We start from the raw sequence: 20,465 nt of genomic DNA, 5'->3' as shown, positions 1-20,465 counted from the left end.
GTCCCGACAGGTGCCCCGGCCGCGCTCTCGTATGGCTTCCGTGAGCTCCGGGGCGCAGGGGCCCCTCCCGAGCGCCCGCGCGCGGCCCCCGAGCCGAGGCGCACACGCACGCGCGCACACGCGAGGACCTCAGCCGCGCGCACGCCTCCCATTGGCGGGAGGAGGAAGGCGGGGCCGGGCGGACCCAAAACAAACAACCTGCGGCCGCGCCGCCGCGTGGCCTCCGCCTAGCGCGCGCCCGCTCCGGAGCCGCGGCCACCTGGGCCACCTCGCTCCCCATCCCTCGTCGGCGCCCAGGCCCCGCCCTCGCGGGGTGCCGCGGGGTTATATTGGGCCGGGCCGAAGGTGGAGACGAGACGGGGCCGCGGCTGCAGGCGTGGAGATGCTGCTCCGGAGGCCAGGGGCGGGAAGGCGGTTGCGGGCGCCGCGGCATCGGAGACTCGGCTCCGTGGGCGCTCGAGGCTGAAGGCTGGACCCTCGCCCCGGGGTGGCAGGCACGGGAGCTGGCACTGACTCGACCCGCGAGGACGCCTGTCCGGGACCTGCGACTGCGGGAGAAGAAACCCCATCTCTGGAACGGGAAGCAGATGCGCACGCTTCCTTCTCCGGCAGGAACTCCAAGCCCCGCGCGCCCCGGCACCCGAGGCTAGAACCGCGGCTCTGCACGCCTTCCCCCAAGTCTCCGCTCCTCACCCTGAAGCCAGTACGCCCCAGCTCCTCCCTCTTCGCCCCTGTCGGTTCACCCAATAAGCACAAACACTCCAAAGAACTCCAGCGGAAGGGGACTCCAATCCGGAAAGCGACTGTCTCACCCAGAGGAAGGCGAGCTCCGGGAGACAGAGGCCAGGACCCCGGCCCCGATCGCCACCACGCCCCGGGCGCCCGCTGTCCAGAACCGCGCGGAGGCAAAGGGTACGCGCCGGGCGGGGACGGGCGCAGGCATGAAGCTGGAGGTGTTCGGGCCCCGCGCGGGTCTAGGGGACAAGCCGGGGAGTGACCTGGAGGGTGCGGGCGGCAGCGACGCGCCATCTCCGCTATCGGCCGCGGGCGACGACTCCCTGGGCTCGGACGGGGACTGCGCAGCCAACAGCCCGGCGGCAGGCAGCGGCGAGCGGAGCGCGGGCGGCGGGCCGGGCGCCGAGGAGGCGGGCGCGGCGGGCGCGGCGGGGGCGACGGCGGGGCCCAGAGCCGGGGGCGCAGGTTCTGGGGGTGCGGGCGGCGGCGAGGGCGCGCGCGGCAAGCCGTACACCCGGAGGCCCAAGCCCCCGTATTCGTACATCGCGCTCATCGCAATGGCCATCCGCGACTCGGCGGGCGGGCGCCTGACGCTGGCCGAGATCAACGAGTACCTCATGGGCAAGTTCCCGTTCTTCCGCGGCAGCTACACCGGCTGGCGCAACTCCGTGCGCCACAACCTCTCGCTCAACGACTGCTTCGTCAAGGTGCTTCGCGACCCCTCTCGACCCTGGGGCAAGGACAACTACTGGATGCTGAACCCTAACAGCGAGTACACCTTCGCCGACGGGGTCTTCCGCCGCCGCCGCAAGCGCCTCAGCCACCGGGCAGCGGCCCCCGGCCCCGCGCTCCGGCCCCCGGACGGCGCGCCCCCGCCGCCCGCTCCCGCCGCCCCGGCCCCGGCTTCGCCCCGCGCGCGCTCGCCCGCCCGCCCGGAGGGGCGCGCCAGCCCGGCAGGCAGATTCTCCGGCCCCTTCGCCATCGACAGTATCCTCAGCAAGCCCTTCCGCAGCCGCCGCGCTGGGGACGCGGGCCCCGGGGCCCGCCCTCCGTGGGGCGCGGCTCCTTGCCCGCCGCCGCCCGCCTACCCGGCGCTGCTCCAGGCTGCGCCCGCTGGGGCCCTGCTGCCGCTCTGCGCGTTTGGAGCGGCCGAGCCTCCGGGGCTGCTAGCTCGCGGGGCCGAGGCGCCGCCCCTCCTCCTAGCGCCCCTGGCCGCCCCGGCCCCGGCCAAGCCGCTCCGAGGCCCGGCAGCCGGTGCGCACCTGTACTGCCCCGTGCGGCTGCCCGACGCCCTGCTCGCGGCCTCGGCCCGCGCACCCGGCCCGCACCTGCCTAATCGGCCTGAGACGCTCCTGGCATGAGCGCGTTGGGGCGGCGGGGGACGCGGGCTCGGGGCCGGGCGCTTTCCGCCCGAGGACAGCACCATCACCCGACGTGCCTTAGAGCGAATACCGGACAGAAGGGTCTCAACTGCATCCCGAACGTTTCCCTTCGTCCTTTATAACTCACGTTGTAGAGGAGCAAAGCAGGGCCTCCGATAGTTTCCGTTCCTGACCAAGCCTGTGCCGGCCCCTTCACAGAAACTTCTCATGGCCCAGGCTCTGCCTTGTTCCTGCTGTTTTCGTTGCACCTTCCACTGCTTTGTCCCTTACAAAGCGAAACAAAACCTAAACAGCACATCAGGGAACCATTCCAGGTGATCCATGACTCGACTACTTCGGGGGTCCCGGCCCGCCCCCCCCTTGTGTGCCTGTGGCGTCTACAGGCGCAGCTAAGCGGGAGGGGCCAGAGGAGCGTCCCTCATCTCTGCCATTGACCAATGTTTCACTGTGCCAAAAGATGAAAAATATATATATTGTTGGGTTTTGTAATTAAATTATTTATATATTTTTGAAACCTGAAGGGAAAATGTTGCAGGCAACGGTTGCGGCTTTACTGTCTGTTGGGTCATTTCTTAAGTGTGGTCTCTTTAGGCCAGGTGGCTTCTTCCAAGGAAAAGCTGACCGTTATGTTTGTGGGGTGCCAGGATCACTGCCACTTGAAAGCAAGTGTGATTTTTATTTTTAATATTATTTTATTTGTGTCTGTGTACATATTCATATATAAATTTTATGAAATCCAAGCATAGTGCTTATTTTTTAATAAAACTGACAATTGACTTCAGCACTTTGTGGTGACGGGTTGGAGATGGACTTTTGCACCCCCCTCCCAAATGATCTCAGGTTTGACTCTTAAGAAACTCCTCGTGGAGTTCAAACTGTTTTCTTGAATAATTCAGTAAAGGTAGATGCTGTGGATTTCATTACTGGACACATCGCTGTAAGATTCTGCAGGATCAGTGGGGTTTCTTAAACGTCAAAGCAATGACCTCTAAGAATTCACTTAAGTTACCAGAAGAAATGATAATGTGTGGGCCCCCCTTTCCCAAGGACCTCTGGGGACAAGCTCAGCTGTTAACCATCTCAGCCTCAAGCAGGTATTGGGTAAACTGGCTCTGATCAAAATGTGATCTTGGCAAGGAACTGTCCTAACACTGAAGATTTCCTCAGGGAAGTTTTTTGGTTTTTTAATTATTTATTTATTTGACTGTGTCTTAGCTGTGGCGTGTAGAATCTAGTCCCCTGACCAGGGGTCGAGCCTTGGCCCACTGCACTGGGAGCCTGGGTCCTAGCCACTGGACCCCCAGGGAAGTACTTCGAGGAAGTTTTAAGAGCACTTTGAAAGTCAGTGTCTGAACAAAACCACCCACCTATTTAGGAATGCAGAGAAGGTTCTATCTGCTGGAGTCCCTGATGGCCCTAGCTCCTTCTGATCTGCAGGGAAAACCACCGGTTTTGCGGGACATAGGAGGGAGGGTCTATCAGAGGAAGTACCGGAACTACTTCTCCATAAACTCGGAGGCAGCCGAGCTCTAACAGTCCCTGGGCTGCAGTCTTGGGAAAGGACTGCAAAGAGTGAAGACCAAGAGGATGTAAATTCAGGCCCCGCTCCTGTTCCGGGGTCGGGCAGGTGTCAGCGTAACCAAGACAAGAGGGCGACGTGGAGGCTGGGTGTGGTGAGTGGGTTTTACTTCAGGATGCTGTGTTTTGGCAGAAATAGGAGGGAAAAGCCCATCCCTCAGTCTAGTTAACCAAAAGCAAGTCCTGACTGATTCTGATTTGATCTACTTAGTGGTCTTGAGGAAGGATAATAACAGGGTTGAATTACGACAAAAGGCACCCATTTACACGGAGATTGCACCCACATGGCCAATAATTAGACGAGAAAATAAAACTGAAATGGGGGGAGCCCAGGTTCACGGGGTAGAAGTGGGGACCCATTGCTCAGTTCCTTGCGACCCTGAAGCCACATGGGAAGCCCGGGGAGCGCCCACCCATCCCCATCGCTGACTCCAGCCAATCAAGCCCTCCTCTCCAACTGGCTGCCTTCAGAGGCCCGGCCCTGCCTACTGCCCCCTCGGGTTGGTAAAGCCAGTGTTTTCATGTCCAGTTGATACACGAGGACAACTCTGCGAATGGACAGAAATGGGGAGGGGAAAGGGGATGTCTTCTCAGTCACAGCGTTTCCCTATCCCCTCCAAGGTCAGTCCTCCCCGAGACACACTCCCGACTCTGGTGAGTGAGGGGCCCCCTTCCCGCGCCGCCAGCGACCATCAGGTTCTCTACAAAAAGGCCAGAGTCAGGGGACCTGGGCGCCCCTGTCAGGGGTCATGACCTCTGCCAGGCTCCAGCTCCCGAGAACCCTGCGCATTGCCCTGCTGGGCCTGGCCTGAGGGGGCAGAGGGCGGAGGTCCCGTGGCGGCTGCAACCCACCCAGCCCTGGGAGCTTGGCATCCGTGGGGCAGTTTCCCTGGGAGACTCCACCGAGGTCCAACCTTCCCGAGTCTGCCCAGAAAACCCCGTTCCTCCTGCACTCTGGAGGGCAAAGGGCAGGGCCCAAGGGAGCCCCACCCGACCCCGCCCTGCACGTTCCCCGCCCCTCCCCGCCCTTGACCCTCCCCAGCCCACCCCGTGGGCCCACCCCAGACCTAACCTGCCTCAGCCCTCCCCCAGCCTCCAGGCCACGAGGCCAAGGCCCACCTGTGCAAACAGGCTGAGGGCAGCTGACCCTCGACTGATGCGGGAGCTCAGGACAGCGGGGTGGGGTGGGGGTCTGTTTGGTTTAGGAAACACCCTTTGATACCTGAGGGCCAGAGACTTGGGCCAGGGCGCCCCGCCCCACGTGCTTGTGGTCACGTCACCTGACCACCCCCACCCAGAAGAACCCTCCAGGCCCAGGGCGCTGGATCCTCGGAGAGAAACCCACGACCCATGCCCTCACCCTGTAGGGCCAGCAGTGCCGCAGTGCCCCAGGCCAAGCCCCCTACAACCCGGGATCAATCTGCTGATTTTGGTGCCAGAAAACCTGAACAGCCCAGCCGCTTCCTAAGATAGAAGAGGATTCTCCCAAACACCAGAGGCTGTAGCAGGGCACTGCGCCCTGCCCCAACCCCACAACCCCTGGCAGACCACCCCACGCCCTGGGCTCCCTCAAGAACTGAGCCAACTTCTTCGTCCCTTGGGCTCTTAAGAAAAGAATAAGCAAATGGAGAAAGTCCCCACCCCCACCCCACAGGGGAAGAGGGGCTCCTGGGGCCCCCAGGAGCCCTCTGTCCCGCTGCCACCGTGTCACAAAGCAGCACTGGCCTTTCTCAGGAAAAACCACACACAAATGAAAGGTAACTCTGACTCTCGGGCAGACCCTGATCTTACGTCACCCCGCTTGTTTAACTTCTATGCAGAGTGCCTCATGCGAAACGCTGGGCTGAATGGAGTACAAGCTGGAATCAAGATTGCCGGGAGAAATATCAATAACCTTAGATACGCAGATGACACCACACTTACGCCAGAAAACGGAGAACAAAAGAGCCTCTTGATGAAAGTGAAAGAGGAGAGTGAAAAAGCTGGATTAAAACTCATATTCAACAAACAAAGATTGTGGCACCTAGTCCCATCACTTCATGGCAAATAGATGGGAAACAGTGGAGACACTTTATTTTGGGGGGGCTCCAAAATCACTGCAGATGGTGATTGCAGCCATAAAATTAAAAGACAGGTGGGCTCCCTCCCACAGGCCTCTCCTTGCTCATTGGAAGAAAAGCTATGACCAAACTAGACAGCATATGGAAAAACAGAGACGTTACTTTGCCAAAAAAGGTCCGTCTAGCCAAAGCTACGTTTTTTGCAGTAGGCATGTATGGATGTGAGAGTTGGACTCTAAAGAAAGCTGAACACAGAAGAATTGATGCTTTTGAACTGTGGTGCTGGAGAAGAGTCTTGAGAGTCCCTTGGACTGCAAGGAGATCCAACCACTCCATCCTAAAGGAAATCAGTCCTGAATATTCATTGGAAGGACTGATGCTGAAGCTGAAACTCCAATACTTTGGCCACCTGATGTGAAGAGCTGACTCATTGGAAAAGATCCTGATGCTGGGCAGGATTGAAGGCAGAAGGAGATGATGAAGGACAGGGAGGCCTGGCATGCTGCAGTCCATGGGGTCGCAAAGAGTGAGACTCGACTGAGCGACTGAACTGAACTGGATCTCACAGATGAGAAAACAGGCCACAGGGTAGCTGAAACACTCCTTCCTGACCCAAGAGGAAACTAAGATCCAGTTCAGAATTCTTTCCATCGTAACACAATTATCGGGATAATTCAGACCGAAACATAGTGTGGCCTAAACTTATCAGACAACTGTTTCAGTTCACTCATTAACTGGTAGGCGAGCCTCCCAAACTGCGACATGGTTTCTTTCCTTAGTGAGAGCTGGTGCCCCCCCCCGCCAGGGGAGGCCTGGGCGTGGGGGGGCCATGGCATCACTGTTGAGGTTAGGCAGCGACCCTGGTGCCCTTTCTGTGACTGCAGAGCGACCCCCCGAGGGCACAGCAGGATTCTGTGCCCAGAGGGTCCCAGAAACCCTCTCCAGCCCTGCTCACTGGTGAAGGGATGCATGGGCACCCTTCCACAGGCCTCTCCCGCTCTCCCAAAACAACAGAAACAGCCCCTCCCATGCTGGAAAGAAAGAACTTCCAGTAACCCACCTTCCATTTTCACATGTAAAAAATGCCAACACAACGCACCGACATGGCCCACAACTTTCTTAGGCATCAAAGCTTTGTTGGTATCACATGTCCAGACATTACCCCTCTGTTATACTGTTCTTTATTTCTTTACTCTGGGCTTCCCAGGAGGCTCAGCAGTAGAAGATCTGCCTGCAGTGTGAGAGATGTGGGTTCGATCTCTAGGTTGGGAAGATCCTCTGGAGGAGGGCACGGCAACTCACTCCAGTATTCTCACCTGGAGAATCCCATGGACAGAGGATCCTGGTGGGCTACAGTCCGTGGGGTCGCAAAGAGTCAGACATGACTTAGCAACTAAACAACAAATTCTTTATATCATAGCAGTTGAGCTTTGCCTGGGTGCTAGAAATTAGACCGCAAAGAGTCCAGTAAATACTTCCTGCTTTCTAAAGCCACAGTAGTTCTTTAAGTAACAGACTTTACAGTTCCGTAATGAAACCATTAAACTCTTGTTATGCTTTGACGACATAACTTGTTAATTCTTAATGTTGTCAGCAAATGGCCCTAATAAGTGTCTTCTAAGATTGTGATCAAAAACGTAAAAATCCATCTTCCTCCGATTCCAGGTTCTTTTCAAACTGGGAGGGGCTCCGACGTCACACAGCGCTATTGTGCGGACCTCTGTGTTCGGCTTTCAGACGGACCGTTGGCTAGAAGCGAGTGGTGTCCTGCCCTTCTCCAGCTTACACACAGGCCTTACACGCGCCTTCCCGGGGCACTACAGGCAGACACGAACACTGCCCCAGCGACACTGCCCCTCGCACGCCCGGAGCCCCTTTGCCTCTCCGCCTCTCCTCTCAGGGAGTTTAGCCCAGAGGATTTGCCACGACTCGGGCTTTTCATCACATCTGGGATCTGAGACAGCAAACTACTCAACAGCCTTGACGCGGATTTGCGGTTTCTGATCATCCAGGTCTAATGGTTGAGGGGAAAGGCAGGAAGGTTTGGCAACCTCTGGCTGGCTGTGCTCATTGCTGTCAGAAGTCTATGAGGCTCAGAACCACGGAGCCGGTCCATCCACGGGAGTGCTCAGGATGGGGCTCCAGGAAGATGAGCCGGGGCGATCCAGGCTCCAAGGACTTGCGGAGGCCTGCCGTCTTAGCTGGGGCGCCCCTGACTTCTGGGGCTCTGCTCCCGTGGTGTGGGTGCAGCGGGGCCCGGCATCTCCCCAGGGCTCTGGAGCTGGGGCGGGGGGGACTCCATCCCAGACTGAGGGAGCTGACTTGTCCCTGGGCCCGGGAGCCGGCCCATCTGTGGGAGGCCCGGCTGCCTCCTCGGGGAAGGCCTCCCAAGCAGACCCATCTCGGTCCCGTTTGTTCGCCCACGTGCCAGTCGCCAGCACCCCCAGTGCCAGGCTGCGGGCCAGCCCGGGTGCAGAGCCAGGCCTTTCCCGGCTGCACCGTGGCCTCGCACTGGCCAGCTGGGGACCCCACGAGGCCTGGCGGGAGGATGTAGGGACACGAGCCGCGCCTCGTGCGGTAGGCGTCAGGCCGGCAGTGCGGGCAGCTCTGTCTTCTCCTGCCCTGGCCCCGGGAGACGAGGCCGGGTACCAGGGGCCTGGCCCAACCAATGGCTGCCCAGCAAGAGGGCTGACCTCCGACCGAATCCACGCACAGCCTGGGCCAACTGTTCCCTCCACCTGGCCACCTGGCCGAGGATGGACAAGGGAACAAGCGCCCAAGCAGAAGAGAAACAGCCTTGCTGTGGTCCCACCTGACGCCCGGTGAGCCCCCAGAGCAGCTCCGGGGGCTGCCATCTGTCCAGGGCCCACAGCAGGACCCAGCACCCCTGCAAGGAAAGGACACCCCAAGGACCCGGTGACAGAGCCACAGCCTGTCCACCACACTCAGACCCAGCGGGAAGGACATCCTGTTCCCTGACCCCTGACCTCAGCCTGCACCCCAGCTCCGTAACCGCAGGTGTCGTGGTGCCAGGGAGGTTGAGCAAACGGGACATTCTTGACCCCGACGGCAGTTATACACGTCAGCACTCTGAACTGAGGTAATTATTAGTTCTGTATTTATTAGCTGAACCCCTTTTGAGTAATAGCCTCTGGGGACATTTATAAATGCAATAAAAGGTGCATCATTGTTTACTGCAAAATGACGAGGCTCTTTCTGGGTTTTGGCTGAAGCAAGCCCTCAGGCGGGCAGCCTGTCTGTCCAGATCCGGGAAGGTTGAGGGCAGCCTCCGCCTCTGCTTCCTAGGACGTCAGCAGGAGCTGTCTGCCGACCTGGACCCAGCCAAGATAACCTGAGCCCGGATCTCCAGTTGGGAACCCCAGGATGACTTGTGACGGAAGAGGGGTGTCTGCAGCTCAGACACCCTTCGGGCCTGGCCCCTCGGCTGGCAGAGGGCTTTGGGCACAGCCCAGTGGGGTTTCTTAACCAGTCATAGGGGATTGGAACCCACCCCTCTTTCAGGCACAGTGGATTCGACAGCATCAGGGTCCAGACCCCTCTGGACCAGCCGCGGGCTGTTTGTGGAGGGCTCTCAGAGGGACCCAGAGGCGCCCCACATCCCCTACTGTCTCAGATGCCACCATCGAGTCACTTTAAGTCACGCAGCAGACACAGGACAGACATCCTCCAGGGGTAAAATAGAGAAAACAGGCACAGGAAGACCAGGCTGCCTCACAAATGCCCTTCTCGCTCTGTGACCGCAGGGCCACGGATGGGCTCGCCGGCCTCGAGCGCTCACCGTCCACAGACCTACACGAACGGCAGAGTCTTCGGGAATATTCCCGCGGCCGAGCTCAAGCTTTTGTCTGCCGCACGGCACTAGTGGAGATGCTCGGTATGAAAGAAACAGCTCTGGAAATCGGCCACCGGTCCAGGTAAGCCCCGGCCAGGCCCAGCGACCGGCAGCAAGCCCAGTCTGCACGGTGAAGAAGTCCTGCTACCGCAGGACACAGGCAGCTTCCCGGGGGGGCCGCCTCCTTTGTGCAGGGATGTGAGTAATATGTTCAGTTGCTTCATTCAAGTGCTCTGGAGTAAATCTGCTCTTGAATTCCTCCGACTACAAACTGTCCAAGTTAGAAAACCAACACACGACCTAAAGCGCAGGCCCGCAGTCAGCAGCCAGGCTCCGGGGGGTGACTGGGCACCAGGACCCGCACCAGCCCTCCGGCCTGGCCCTCAGTCCGGACGCTGCCCACAGGCCGTGGCCCCCAACGGCTCCCTGAGCAGCACGGCTTTGCCCTTTTGGAGGAGGAGGCTGTGTCGAAGGCTCTGAGCATGGCCAGGGCAGAGGCAGCCTCTGGTCCTGGGGAGACATTGCCTGAAGGATGCACGGGTCACGTGACCACACGTGGCCGCCCCACCAGACGGGGGACACACGAGTTCCGAGAGATTCCGAGAGACCACTTGCCCACACGCCCTGCCCGTGGTGTCTTCTGCTGTCGCCCCATGCAGCCGGTGAAGTCGTGGATTCCTCCTGGACGGAGAGCCAGGCAGCAGCCACTCTGGGCCTGGCAGGCACACCTCTGTGCTCACCCGAGACGACAGCAAGCCATGTCACTCCTTCCGTCGAGGGGAAGTCAGCTGGACACCGCACATCCTCCCTGCAGAGGCGGACACTTCCCAGGCAGCGGGCAGGCAGGCGGCCGTGCACCCTCAGCCCCAGGGCCACAGCCGGAGGCGGGCCACAGGGAACCCCTCAACCGGCAGCAACAGAGTCTCTGAAACACAAGATAAAGGGCCGTGTGACTGTGGTTGTCCCCTCCCTAATACAGGTGAAGGGTGCCATTCTCAGCAGTCTCGGTAATTCCGACAATTTTGCCCAATGGAAGTAAGTGTTTTGAGGAAAGAACACTTTTTGAATGTGCTCAAAGGCACCATCTGAATCTCCCCAAGTGCACAGGGGCGGGGGCAGACTCTGGAGGCCGAGGAGTCTGGTTCCCTGACCAGCAACCCTTGTCTGAAGCCCAGGACAGACGGGGCTGGGGAGTGCCTGGGAACCATCCACACAGTTCCTACCACTGGAGGCATGACGCCCTCATCCGGGACACGTGCAATGACTTGGGTGAAAATCAGTTGAAAGAAAGACACAAAGTCAGCAAATTAAGCTCAAGTTAAAGATGGGGTGGGTGTCCTGAGCTGAGGGAGGGCCAGGGAAGCTTGGGAAGAAGAAGCACAAGGAGAGGCTGATGCAGGAGCCTGAGAAGGAGGGAAGGGGGAGAAATGGATTCACAAAAACCAGAAAAGCCGCATTTTAGGAGGGGGCGGGGCAGGTGCAGCAGAGGCCAGCAGTGAGATTCCTTAGTCCCAAACGATGAGACCAAATCCTCATCAATCACCTTAGATCATCGTACAAATTACACAGTTTACTGTGAGGTGGGTACTTGGGGCGGTGGGTAGAAGGAGTGCTTCAGTACCTTTTAACTAAATCACCTGGAGTCTGATCTACAGACTATTATATGAATTATGCTGCAAATCAGGGTATGTAGGTCTTTGCCAACATGCATATCACATTACTCACGCCAAGAAGTCGAAATTGCTGATTCTACTGATTGTGCAATTAACTTATTTGGTCTTTAAAGAGAAAATACCCCACCTACTTAGGAACTATGGGAGGAATCCTGAAAACCCGGGCTATAAATGTGACCTCTTGAACTTCCCACAGGATTTTTGATCTGTTCAACTAAGAAAACTCACTGCAGAGATACTGTTAAAATGAGAGTAACAAATAAGTTGTATATTCCTTCTTTCTTAAGCAGAGTTGGGCAAACGAACGGTAAGCAGAATTCATCTGCTCGGCTGTTTTCTAGCCCAGTGATTCTGTTTATCGTCGTTGTTGTTCAGTCACTAAGTCTGCGGACTTAGTGTCCGCCTCTTTGCGACCCCGTGGCCTGCAGCACACCAGGCTCCTCTGTCCTCTACTCTCTCCTGCAGTTTGCTCAAACTCATGTCCATCGAGTCGGTGATGCCATCCAGCCATCTCATCCTCTGTTGTCCCCCTCTCCTCCTGCCTTCAATCTTTCCCGGCATCAGGGTCTGTTCCAATGAGCTGACTTTTCACATCGGGTGGCCAACGCGCTGGTGCTTCAGCCTCAGCATCAACTCTGCCAGTGAATATTCTGGGTTGTCTTCCTTTAGGACTGACTGGTTTGACCTCCTTGCTGTCCAAGGGCCTCTGCACTCGGTTTAAGTGGAATCTTAAGTGGCTTATGCACAGAAGTGATTTAACCCTTTTAAGTTGGTGTTTTTCTTTTCCTACCAGAAGCCTCCATTTTCTGTTTTTCTCTCAATCATTCTTTTTTGCATTTACTCCTTGAAGCTTCCTTCAAAAAAGGCCAGGGTTCTGGGGAAAGGGCCAGATCTATCTAAGAATAAGGGAAGGAGGCATGTTCCTGTCTGGATCCTCCAAAAGCCTGTCTGAATCCACTTACTTCCAGGGAGCAGAAAGCCCCCTCCAGCAGTGGGTCGCTCGAGCCAGCAGGCTGATGAGCAAACTCCAAAGAACCGACCGAATCCCTACCTCGCCCCGTACACCAGAACACAGGCCGGAGTGGCAAAGACACGCGTGTGGAAAGCAAGCCCAGGGCAAAGCGACAGGGGAGCAGGACAGACTGTCTTCTCTGTGCAGGCAGGGCTCCGGTGAGGCGGGTGGAAACTTTCTGTGCAGATCAATTCTCTCTGTAAATATTGTAAACTCCTCTGTGCCTAAATAGTAGGCAAAAGGGGAAGATATTTGTGACCTAACTGGCTAATGATAAATGAAAGCTGTTAGAAAGCCATTTTTAAAACATCTAAAAATAGAAATGAACCATGGTCAAGGCCAGCATGTTTTCACCCTAAGCGGCAAGTAGTCTATAAACACCTTTCATAATACAAATGCGAATTTAAGAAAAGAAAGACCTGCTGTTTTCTGTCTGTTGCAGAGACTGCAAGTCTGATAGTATGTGGTTTGGTGAGGCTGTGAGGAGATTGGCTGTTCACACAGTGTTAATGGGGCTGTAAATTGGTGCACCTTTTCTGCAGGGCAGTTGAGCAATGCCTATTAAAATGTAAAATGCACATAACCTTTGACCCAGCAAAACCACTGCTAGGAATTTATCCCAAGGGCGCACTATTCCAGCTGAGCACAAGGGCACGTGTTGGGGTGTGTAGGGCAGCCCTGCCTGTGGTCCCCCAAACTGGGGAGGAGGTATGTGCACCAGTGCATGGGTCCAGTTTAAGTCAGCCGGGGCACAGCCTCGCGGCGGACCGCCGGGCAGTCAGGAAGGGAGTGGTGTGGAAAGCCACGTGTTCCGCACACCGACTGTGGTCCTGTGCGTCTCCATCACAGAAGTGCTCACAGAGGAAATGGTCAGAGGGGTTTTACCAAACACTCACATTGTAGAGTTACCTGGAGGTTGCTGACAGGGCTGCAGAGATGCGGGTGTGGGGAAAACCATTGATCTTTCATCTTATGCATTTTTATTCCGGTTGGAAGAACTTTTTTTTTTTTTTTTACCATTATAGTCCATTGCTTTACAATTTAAACAAGCCCAGTTCACTGAGAGGGAAGGAAAACAAAGGAGGGAGGGAGGGGAGGCTGCAGGTGAGCTGGGACAGAAACCTCATTCTTCTGAGACGAGCCCTGGGCCCGTGAGGATGGAGACAGAGGCCAGCGCATCCCACACCTGAGCGATGGCCCCAGACTGCGCAGACGGAGCACTTCGGGTTCTATGGGTGGAGCAGGGAGTGCCGGCTGCTGGTCTGGGCCCTGTCCCTGGTCCCGGCAAAGCCCTGGGGGTGAAGTCCTCGGGGACTGAGGCCGGCACCTCCTCCCGGGATGCACACGCGGGAGGGTGTCCTGCTTCTGGCACCGAGGCCTCGGAGCACAGAGCCGGGAGCTCGCAAGCTACTGCAGAGAGGAGCCCACAGACAGGAAGGTCTCCAGGCCCTCCTGGAGGCAGGGGGGTGCTTCCTGGCAGTGGCGGCCTCTGCCACGCGCGCCCTCAAGCTTTCACCAGATCATAGAGCTTTCTGTCGTCCCCCTTGAGATTCTGGTCGCCGACAGGAAGCTAGACGAGTTTTTATTTTTCACTTATTTCTCAAGGTTAAAGTTATACTTGAGGTCTATTTCTAGAAGACAATGGATTGGTGGAGAAATTTCTTTTTTTAAAGAACTTTTTAAAAAAATCCAGAGATTTTTAGAAAGCTTTAAAAATGACTTCTATGGAAAAGAGGGAGGGGGCAGGAAGAACAGCATGTCAGCTCCCCCAGCCGCTCCACCCCAGCCCCACGCTGAACCCTCCGCGGTGACAAAACAGCCTCCCACACCCGGAGGTTTAAACATTAACGAGCCTGTCGGGGTGCTGGGCCCGGTAGCCCGGCCTGACCAGGAGCCAGCAAGCCTCGGCTGGACCCCTAATTACTTCTTGCGCAACTTCGGGCCGGGCGCCCAGATCACAGGCTCCGGGTCGGGGCGAGGGCCCGGCTCTGCCAGGTTGCATAAGCCTTCACATAGCAGCGTCGTTAGTCACAGAGTCTCAGAACAAAGGGCCATTCTGACCAGGGTGGGGTCTGCTCTCCTGCTCTCCGGAACCGAGACCCACCTTCTCACAGTCAGGGGGTCCCCTGCTTCCGGAGCAGGGGGGCTGGAGGACTGCGTGGGGAGAGTCTGGTTCTTGCTGCTGTTTCCGCTGTTTAATCTCCCACCAGATCAGTACGCTTTGGTCCCGGGCCCCCAGCCTTGCTCACCAGCTGGGGCCACACCCCCCAGGGGCTCCAAGCCTCCCCAGGTCCCAGCCCATCCTGGCTGGCACCAGGCTGTCCTCAGGCCCCAGGGCCTTCGTCCATCTGGAGCAGTTTCTGCGAAACCAGCTTCTAAAGCGTAGCTGCCCTGGTGGCTACTCACACAGCACACACACAGAACCTGAAGTTCAGGGGCAGAGCACTGGCTTCAGCAACGACCTGCTCCAGTCCACTGACGTCACAGACGGAGGGACCGAGGCCAGGGCAGCCGGCAGACAGTCGGCTCTGCACACGGCCGGCCCGATGAGGCCCCGCTGCTGCCTGGCTTCTTGGGCTACCCGGGAACCTCGTGCTCCCTGCCTCCCTGTGACTTCAGTGTCTGCCTGCGCCTCCCCTGCCCAACTGCTCACCTGGAGAGCCCGCCCCAGAGCTGGGAAGATAGTCACGGCAACACTGCAGCCTGCAGGTGAGTCTGAAGAAGACAGCTCTTCACCTGGACGGAGCCTGGGGCAGCGGCGCAGGGCCGGTGGGCGGCCGCCTCCACCTGCGGGGACACTGGCCGCGGGCCGCTTGGGGTTTGGCTGGAGATGCTGGACTGCCAGGAGTGCCTGCTACTCAGAAACACATTCGCCAAAGTTTCCGGAGAAAAGTACTGAGTTTCCTATGATTTTGCCAAGAGAATCCGGTCTTTCCACCTGTGATTTATTGCTGAGGCCCCGAGGATGGTCAGCGCCAAGCTGCCCCTTCCCCCCTCCACTCACTGCTGCATCGCGGCAACAAGGGGAAAACCTCCTTCACATTAAACTCGCTTCTCTGATGTGAGAGCAGGACCAGCCGGGATCAGGGAAGACCATGGATACCGACAAATGCAGTCTGGATACTTCACCACAGAGCATGTCTGTGGATTCATCAGCTGAAACCCAAAGGTGCCAGCTCGTGGATTAACGTCGGCCCTTAGGGAAGCCTCTAGTGACAGATCAAAGAACTCTTTTTCAGCCTGTTGTCCGATGAATTGGGCTGAAACATCTTCTGCTCAGATGTCGCGTTCTGTGAGGCTTCTCTCTGGCCACCCTTTCCCTGTCTCGTCCTTGCTTTATTTCCCTCCCTGGTACTCATCATCACCATAACATCCATGGAACTTATTTGTCCTTGTTTAGTGTCTGTCTTCCCCACTGGAACGAAAGTCCAGGAGAACACAGATTCCTTTCCGTTTGGTTCACCGTGGTGAACACCCTAGAGCTGAGCACAGAGGCTTCAGAGCTCTCAGGAGACAGTCACCAGATGGAGGGAGAGAGGGACGGATAGGGGGATGGAAGGAAGAATCCATTGTGAAGATGAAATAACCCAGGAGAGTGAGGGAAAATGTTAGATGACAAAGTCAATAACCACAGTTATCTCAGCAGGTGAGATGGCAGTCTGAAGCCAGCAAATGGAATTTAACAGGCTGTGTAAGTCAACCCCACACTTAGACTCCAGGAAAACAATTGCACAAGCACGAGATGGAAAGATAACGGCACGTGCAGGACTGAAGGCGTCCTGGGAGACAGCCAGCTTGACCTGAGTCCAGAGGACGCCAGCCCGTCAGAACGCCTGGTCCCTGGGGTCCTCGATAGTTAGAACAATCACAGTTTCCAGTGTACAAGCGTCCCATATGCGTCCCTTCATTCAAATTCACACCTTTCCAAACACACTTGCGATATTCATGTGAGCAAGTCTGTTCCTTGCATTCTGGCTTTAAGAACAAAGATTAGAAAGAATCTAAAAAAGAATGAACGTATGCAAATGCATAACTGAGCCACATTGCTGTACACCCGAAATTAACACAACATTTAAATCAACTATACACTAATAAAGTGTAATTTTTTTTAAAAGAACAAAGATGAGAGGCCATCTGAATGTCTACCATTAGGCACTGACATGCCATGGGTACAAAACAGTCTGTAAATAAGAATGAAGACTCTGAACACACTTATTTGGAGCATTATCTCAGGCAGGTGAAGTGGTGTGCATGTCTGTGTGTGTGTGCTCAGTCGCTCAGTCGTGTCTGACTCTGTGCGACCCCATGGACTGTAGCCTGCCAGGCTCCTCTGTCCATGGGAATCTCCAGGCAACAATACTGGGGTGGGTTGCCATTTCCTTCTCCAGGGGGTTTTCCGACCCAGGGATCGAACCCGGGTCTTCTGCATTGCAGGAAGATGCTTTACTATCTGAGCCACCAGAGAAGCCCTAAGTGGGGACAGGGATCTAGGGAAAAAGAAAATAAATGTCAATTTTGCTTAGATTTCAGTACAGCCTTGATTTCTGGGTGATCTTTGACCATTCACTTGGGCTTCATCCAAGTGTCCATTAGAGACGCAGAGCAGCTGGCCCGGCCCCAGACCCACTGACGCACAGTCTGCATGGTCACAGATGCCCAAACGATTCCCACATTCAGCTGGTAACAAGTCTGCCTACAGTGCAGGAGACCTGGGTTCAATCCCTGGGTCAGGAAGAGCCCCTGGAGAAAGAAATGGCAACCCACTCTTGTATTCTTGCCTGAAGAATCCCATGAACAGAGGAACCTGGTGGGCTATAGTCCACGGGATTGCAGAGTCGGACACAGCTGAGAGGCTAACACAAACTAGCCTCTGAGAAGTTCCATTTACAGAAGAGTTTCACCAGCCTTCCCACCTCATCCACAGCCCAGGAGAGTGGCCTCCGTTTCAGCCAACCTCCTTTCTCCAGCTCTTGTCCTGGGGGCCAGGGAGCCATGCATCCCGGTGGCCTTGGGTCCCCACCTGAAGGCTTGCGGGACACACTGGGGAATTCCATGTTTGCAGGACACCGCCATCAGCTCCAAGTTGCAGGCGGCTGAGCTGACACAAGAGACTGGTGCCTCTGCCTCCCCCGGGCGCTGCTGGGCGGATGAGACTGGCTCTGGTTGGGCGCGCCGCTCAGGTCAGGGCACCGGCTGGTGGTCATGATCTGTTGTTGCCTCCTAGGTTCAGCCCAGCTGCTGCAGTCCAGACTCAGCTGCGTGTTCTCCTCCAAGGACACACAACAGGCAAGGCTAACCTAAAGTCGCCCGGGGGTTCCTTCCAAATTCAAGGCCATGGAGCTCAGCAGGACTGCCCCTTCACCACAGCATGAGCGAAGCATCAAGGCTCCAAGTGGGACTGACGTCACGGGAGCCATCCATCCCCGCGGTCCCGCTCCTCTTCCCAGAACCCACGGCATCACTGGGCGACTTCCTCCTCCTCCAGCCAGGCGGCCGGGCTAACCCGTTCTCTCTCTCGGCAGTGATGGGCGGCCCGTGGCCCTCGCCCCGTCAGGACCTCAGAGCCAGAAGTGAAGCGCAGGCTGGCATCGTGCAGCATGGAGCAGGGTGGGTTGGGTCCCTGCATCGCCGTCACATTGAGAAGCAAGGGCCCCACAACGGGGCAGCATCCTACAGAACCTGTACCCCGCTGACCACAACCTGCCCACCCCGGAAGTCAGACCGTCCAAGAAAACGCGTAAAGGGCTTTCTGATGCATATCAGAAAGAGTCTGAGTCTGTGAGACTGAGCAGTGGGAAGAGCGCTGACCTCGGGGCTTTCTCATGCATATCAGAAAGAGTCTGAGTCTGTGAGACTGAGCAGTGGGAAGAGCGCTGACCTCGAAGCGGGGTCAGATCACCAGCTCGCACCACTCAGGGAGCCGCGGGCAGACACCCCATCAGGAAGATGGGCAGCATCACCGTTCAGCACAAAGGGGGCTTCCCAAGCTCGTCTTCTCCCCCTGCTGCACGGAGGAGCCTCACCTGCTACAGCACAGAGGAAACCTGAAGACAGTTCAGTGAAGTCAGTCAGCCACACAGAGAAAGATGCTGTGTAATTCCACCATATGAAGGCCCTAGAGTCATCAAATTCATAGGAACAGATTAGGAGGGTGGGTGTCAGGGGCTGAGGGAGAGAGCAGAGTGGGCTTTGTTGTTTAATGGGGACAGAGTTTCAGTTTTCCAAGATGAAAACGTTCTGGAGATCGGGTGTAGGACTAGCCTGTGGACATAACAATGATTAAGGTGGTAAATGTTGTCCTGTGTGTATCTTACCACAATTTAATATAATAAAAAGATAGGTAAATATTTGGCCTAAATTTGCTCACACACAGATTATTCCTAGGAGAAAACACAAAAGCTGACAATGCAGTCCCTTCAGGGCAGCAGGACCAGGGACCGAACCAGGGAGATTTTTCATACATTTTGAGCTTTTAGCAATTTTTTTTTAACCATATACATTTCTCAACTTGTCAGTTTAAGAGAAAAAAGTCTGGCCAATAGTCCCAAGTCCCTTTCTGTGGAACCTGGTAGCTTAGGTTTGGGTTTTTTCCCCCACGTACAATTGTCAGGTTGTAAATGGAGGCTCTATGTTTGCAGCTTCATTCTCTCGGTACTCACATCTCTGTAAGTGAAGGTTTCTCAGAGATCTGGGAAGCTTTTATTCACAGGACCCTGGAGCTGCAGTCTTTGGCGCCTGAACAGAACACGCTGACGGGCCGCATTGCTCCTGCTGCGTTCCCAGTAGGGCTGGGTCTGGGACTCCACCCCCAGCCCGTCCCGCACCCCACGTTAGTGGGCATGCTGGGCGTCAGCACAGGGCCGGTCCTCGCTCAGGAGCCTGCGACTGGCCTCGGCACTGCCCGCCTCCCCTGGTGCTCGTAAGGGGCCTGCACGCCGCGCAGCCAGCCTCTCAGCCACCGCCTTGCTCGCTGCTCGAGGGACCGACTGCACCAGCTCTGCCCTGTGGGTCCAAAGCCTGGGTGTTACCATGACCAGGCTGCCCGCCCCAGGCCCCAGCCCCTTCCCTCGCGTGGCTTCTTGAAGCTACACGTTACCGGGGGGAGGGGCCCCTGCACCGGGGGGCGGGCAGAGAGGACTCGGGGCTTCTCAAGAGTGAAGAGCGGGGACCTCCCCGCTGGTCCAGTGGCTAAGACTGTGCTCCCGATGCAGAGGGCCTGGGCTCGATCCCTGGTGCAGCAGCAGCAGCAGGGAACTAGAGCCCACATCCCACAGTCAAGACCTACTGCAGCCAAATAAGAGTGTGAGGAGCGGCTGTCCGCGGTCTTGGCGCCTAGACTCTGGAACGGACACCTGGGGGCTGGGAACAGGACAGCAGGCTGTCCCGCAAGGCACCGGAGCCGGGCTGAGCCCTCTGGACACGCCCCTCACCTTTCACGGTCCCGGAGGTTCCGCGTGGCTGGCCGGCGGCACCGGCTCTGGGGGCCCTCGCAGCGGTCTCAGGGGTGACCCTGCGTCGCCGGAAGCAGAGCTGGGAATTGGCCGGAAGCATCAGGTGAATGGCTCCTCACTCGAGTCTAGAAAGCAAACGTGCAGAGTCAGTGCAAAAGTAAAAAGCATTTACTTTTCTGAACGAGACAGTCTTTTATGTACGTGAACAAGAATAAAAGTTTATCTACTCTATGACCCTGGAAATGTACTGTTGTGGATATAGAAAGCGGAGGAAAAAAGAGAGAACTTCACGTGTAAAACCCTTCTGGACTGTAGAATAACTCACAGTTTTGCCCTCACAAATACTTCTTGAGGAAACATCTTCAGAAATGGCAAACGTGAGACATGCCCCCCACAGTCTCTGAAGAACGCAAAGACAGGCCGCTGAGCAGCCGCCACACGCGCCAGTCTCACTGCGGCCAGTCCTGGCCCCGCGTTGTCCTGGCACACCGTCCCCGCACGAAGGAAGACAGACACGCACGGGGACTCGGGGGGTCGTGCTTCCAGAAAGTGGGGCGTAAGTGGACACGCATGCGTCGCCCCGTCTCTAATTTCACGCATGATGAGACCCCGCCACCTCAGGAGACACGGTTCATCCTCCCGAGTGGTTTCACAGCAGCACACAATACAGACGTTCCGCAAACTCGGCTGATGAGCGGGCAGCTTGGTTTCGGGGGTTTGC

The 20,465-nt window shown here is 56.9% G+C and overlaps 1 protein-coding gene and 1 long non-coding RNA gene across 8 annotated transcripts in view; one reads left to right on the top strand and one right to left on the bottom strand.

The window, feature by feature from the left end:
• The first annotated feature begins 216 nt into the window (after positions 1 to 216).
• FOXQ1 (forkhead box Q1) lies at positions 217 to 2,898 on the top strand. The gene has a single exon (XM_086370942.1). The coding sequence runs from the start codon at positions 942 to 944 to the stop codon at positions 2,094 to 2,096; it is 1,155 nt and encodes a 384-aa protein (XP_086227068.1). The 5' UTR covers positions 217 to 941; the 3' UTR covers positions 2,097 to 2,898.
• A 5,953-nt stretch (positions 2,899 to 8,851) lies between these two features.
• Positions 8,852 to 20,465, bottom strand: part of LOC147347873 (uncharacterized) — a 43,554-nt gene continuing 31,940 nt past the window's right edge. For 2 of the 7 annotated variants that reach the window (XR_015152886.1, XR_015152885.1), the window contains 3 exons: positions 19,724 to 19,869; positions 14,947 to 19,295; positions 8,852 to 10,533 (listed from right to left, as the gene is read on the bottom strand). This is a non-coding gene — a long non-coding RNA (uncharacterized LOC147347873). The remainder of the gene's footprint in view (positions 10,534 to 14,946; positions 19,296 to 19,723; positions 19,870 to 20,465) is intronic. The other 5 variants (XR_015152890.1, XR_015152889.1, XR_015152887.1 and 2 more) reach the window with 4 other exon arrangements.

This window comes from Bos grunniens, chromosome 23, assembly GCF_055505025.1.
Source record: "Bos grunniens cultivar Pamir isolate PY7600 chromosome 23, Bosgru_T2T1.0, whole genome shotgun sequence".
Lineage (NCBI taxonomy): Eukaryota > Metazoa > Chordata > Mammalia > Artiodactyla > Bovidae > Bos > Bos grunniens.
Note: the sequence above shows the minus strand (reverse complement) of the source record. Positions and strands in the feature narration are given on the sequence as shown.

What these genes read in the sequence shown, in the direction of transcription:
- FOXQ1 (XM_086370942.1), top strand. Translation starts at nt 942, where the DNA reads ATGAAGCTGGAGGTGTTCGGGCCCCGCGCGGGTCTAGGGGACAAGCCG.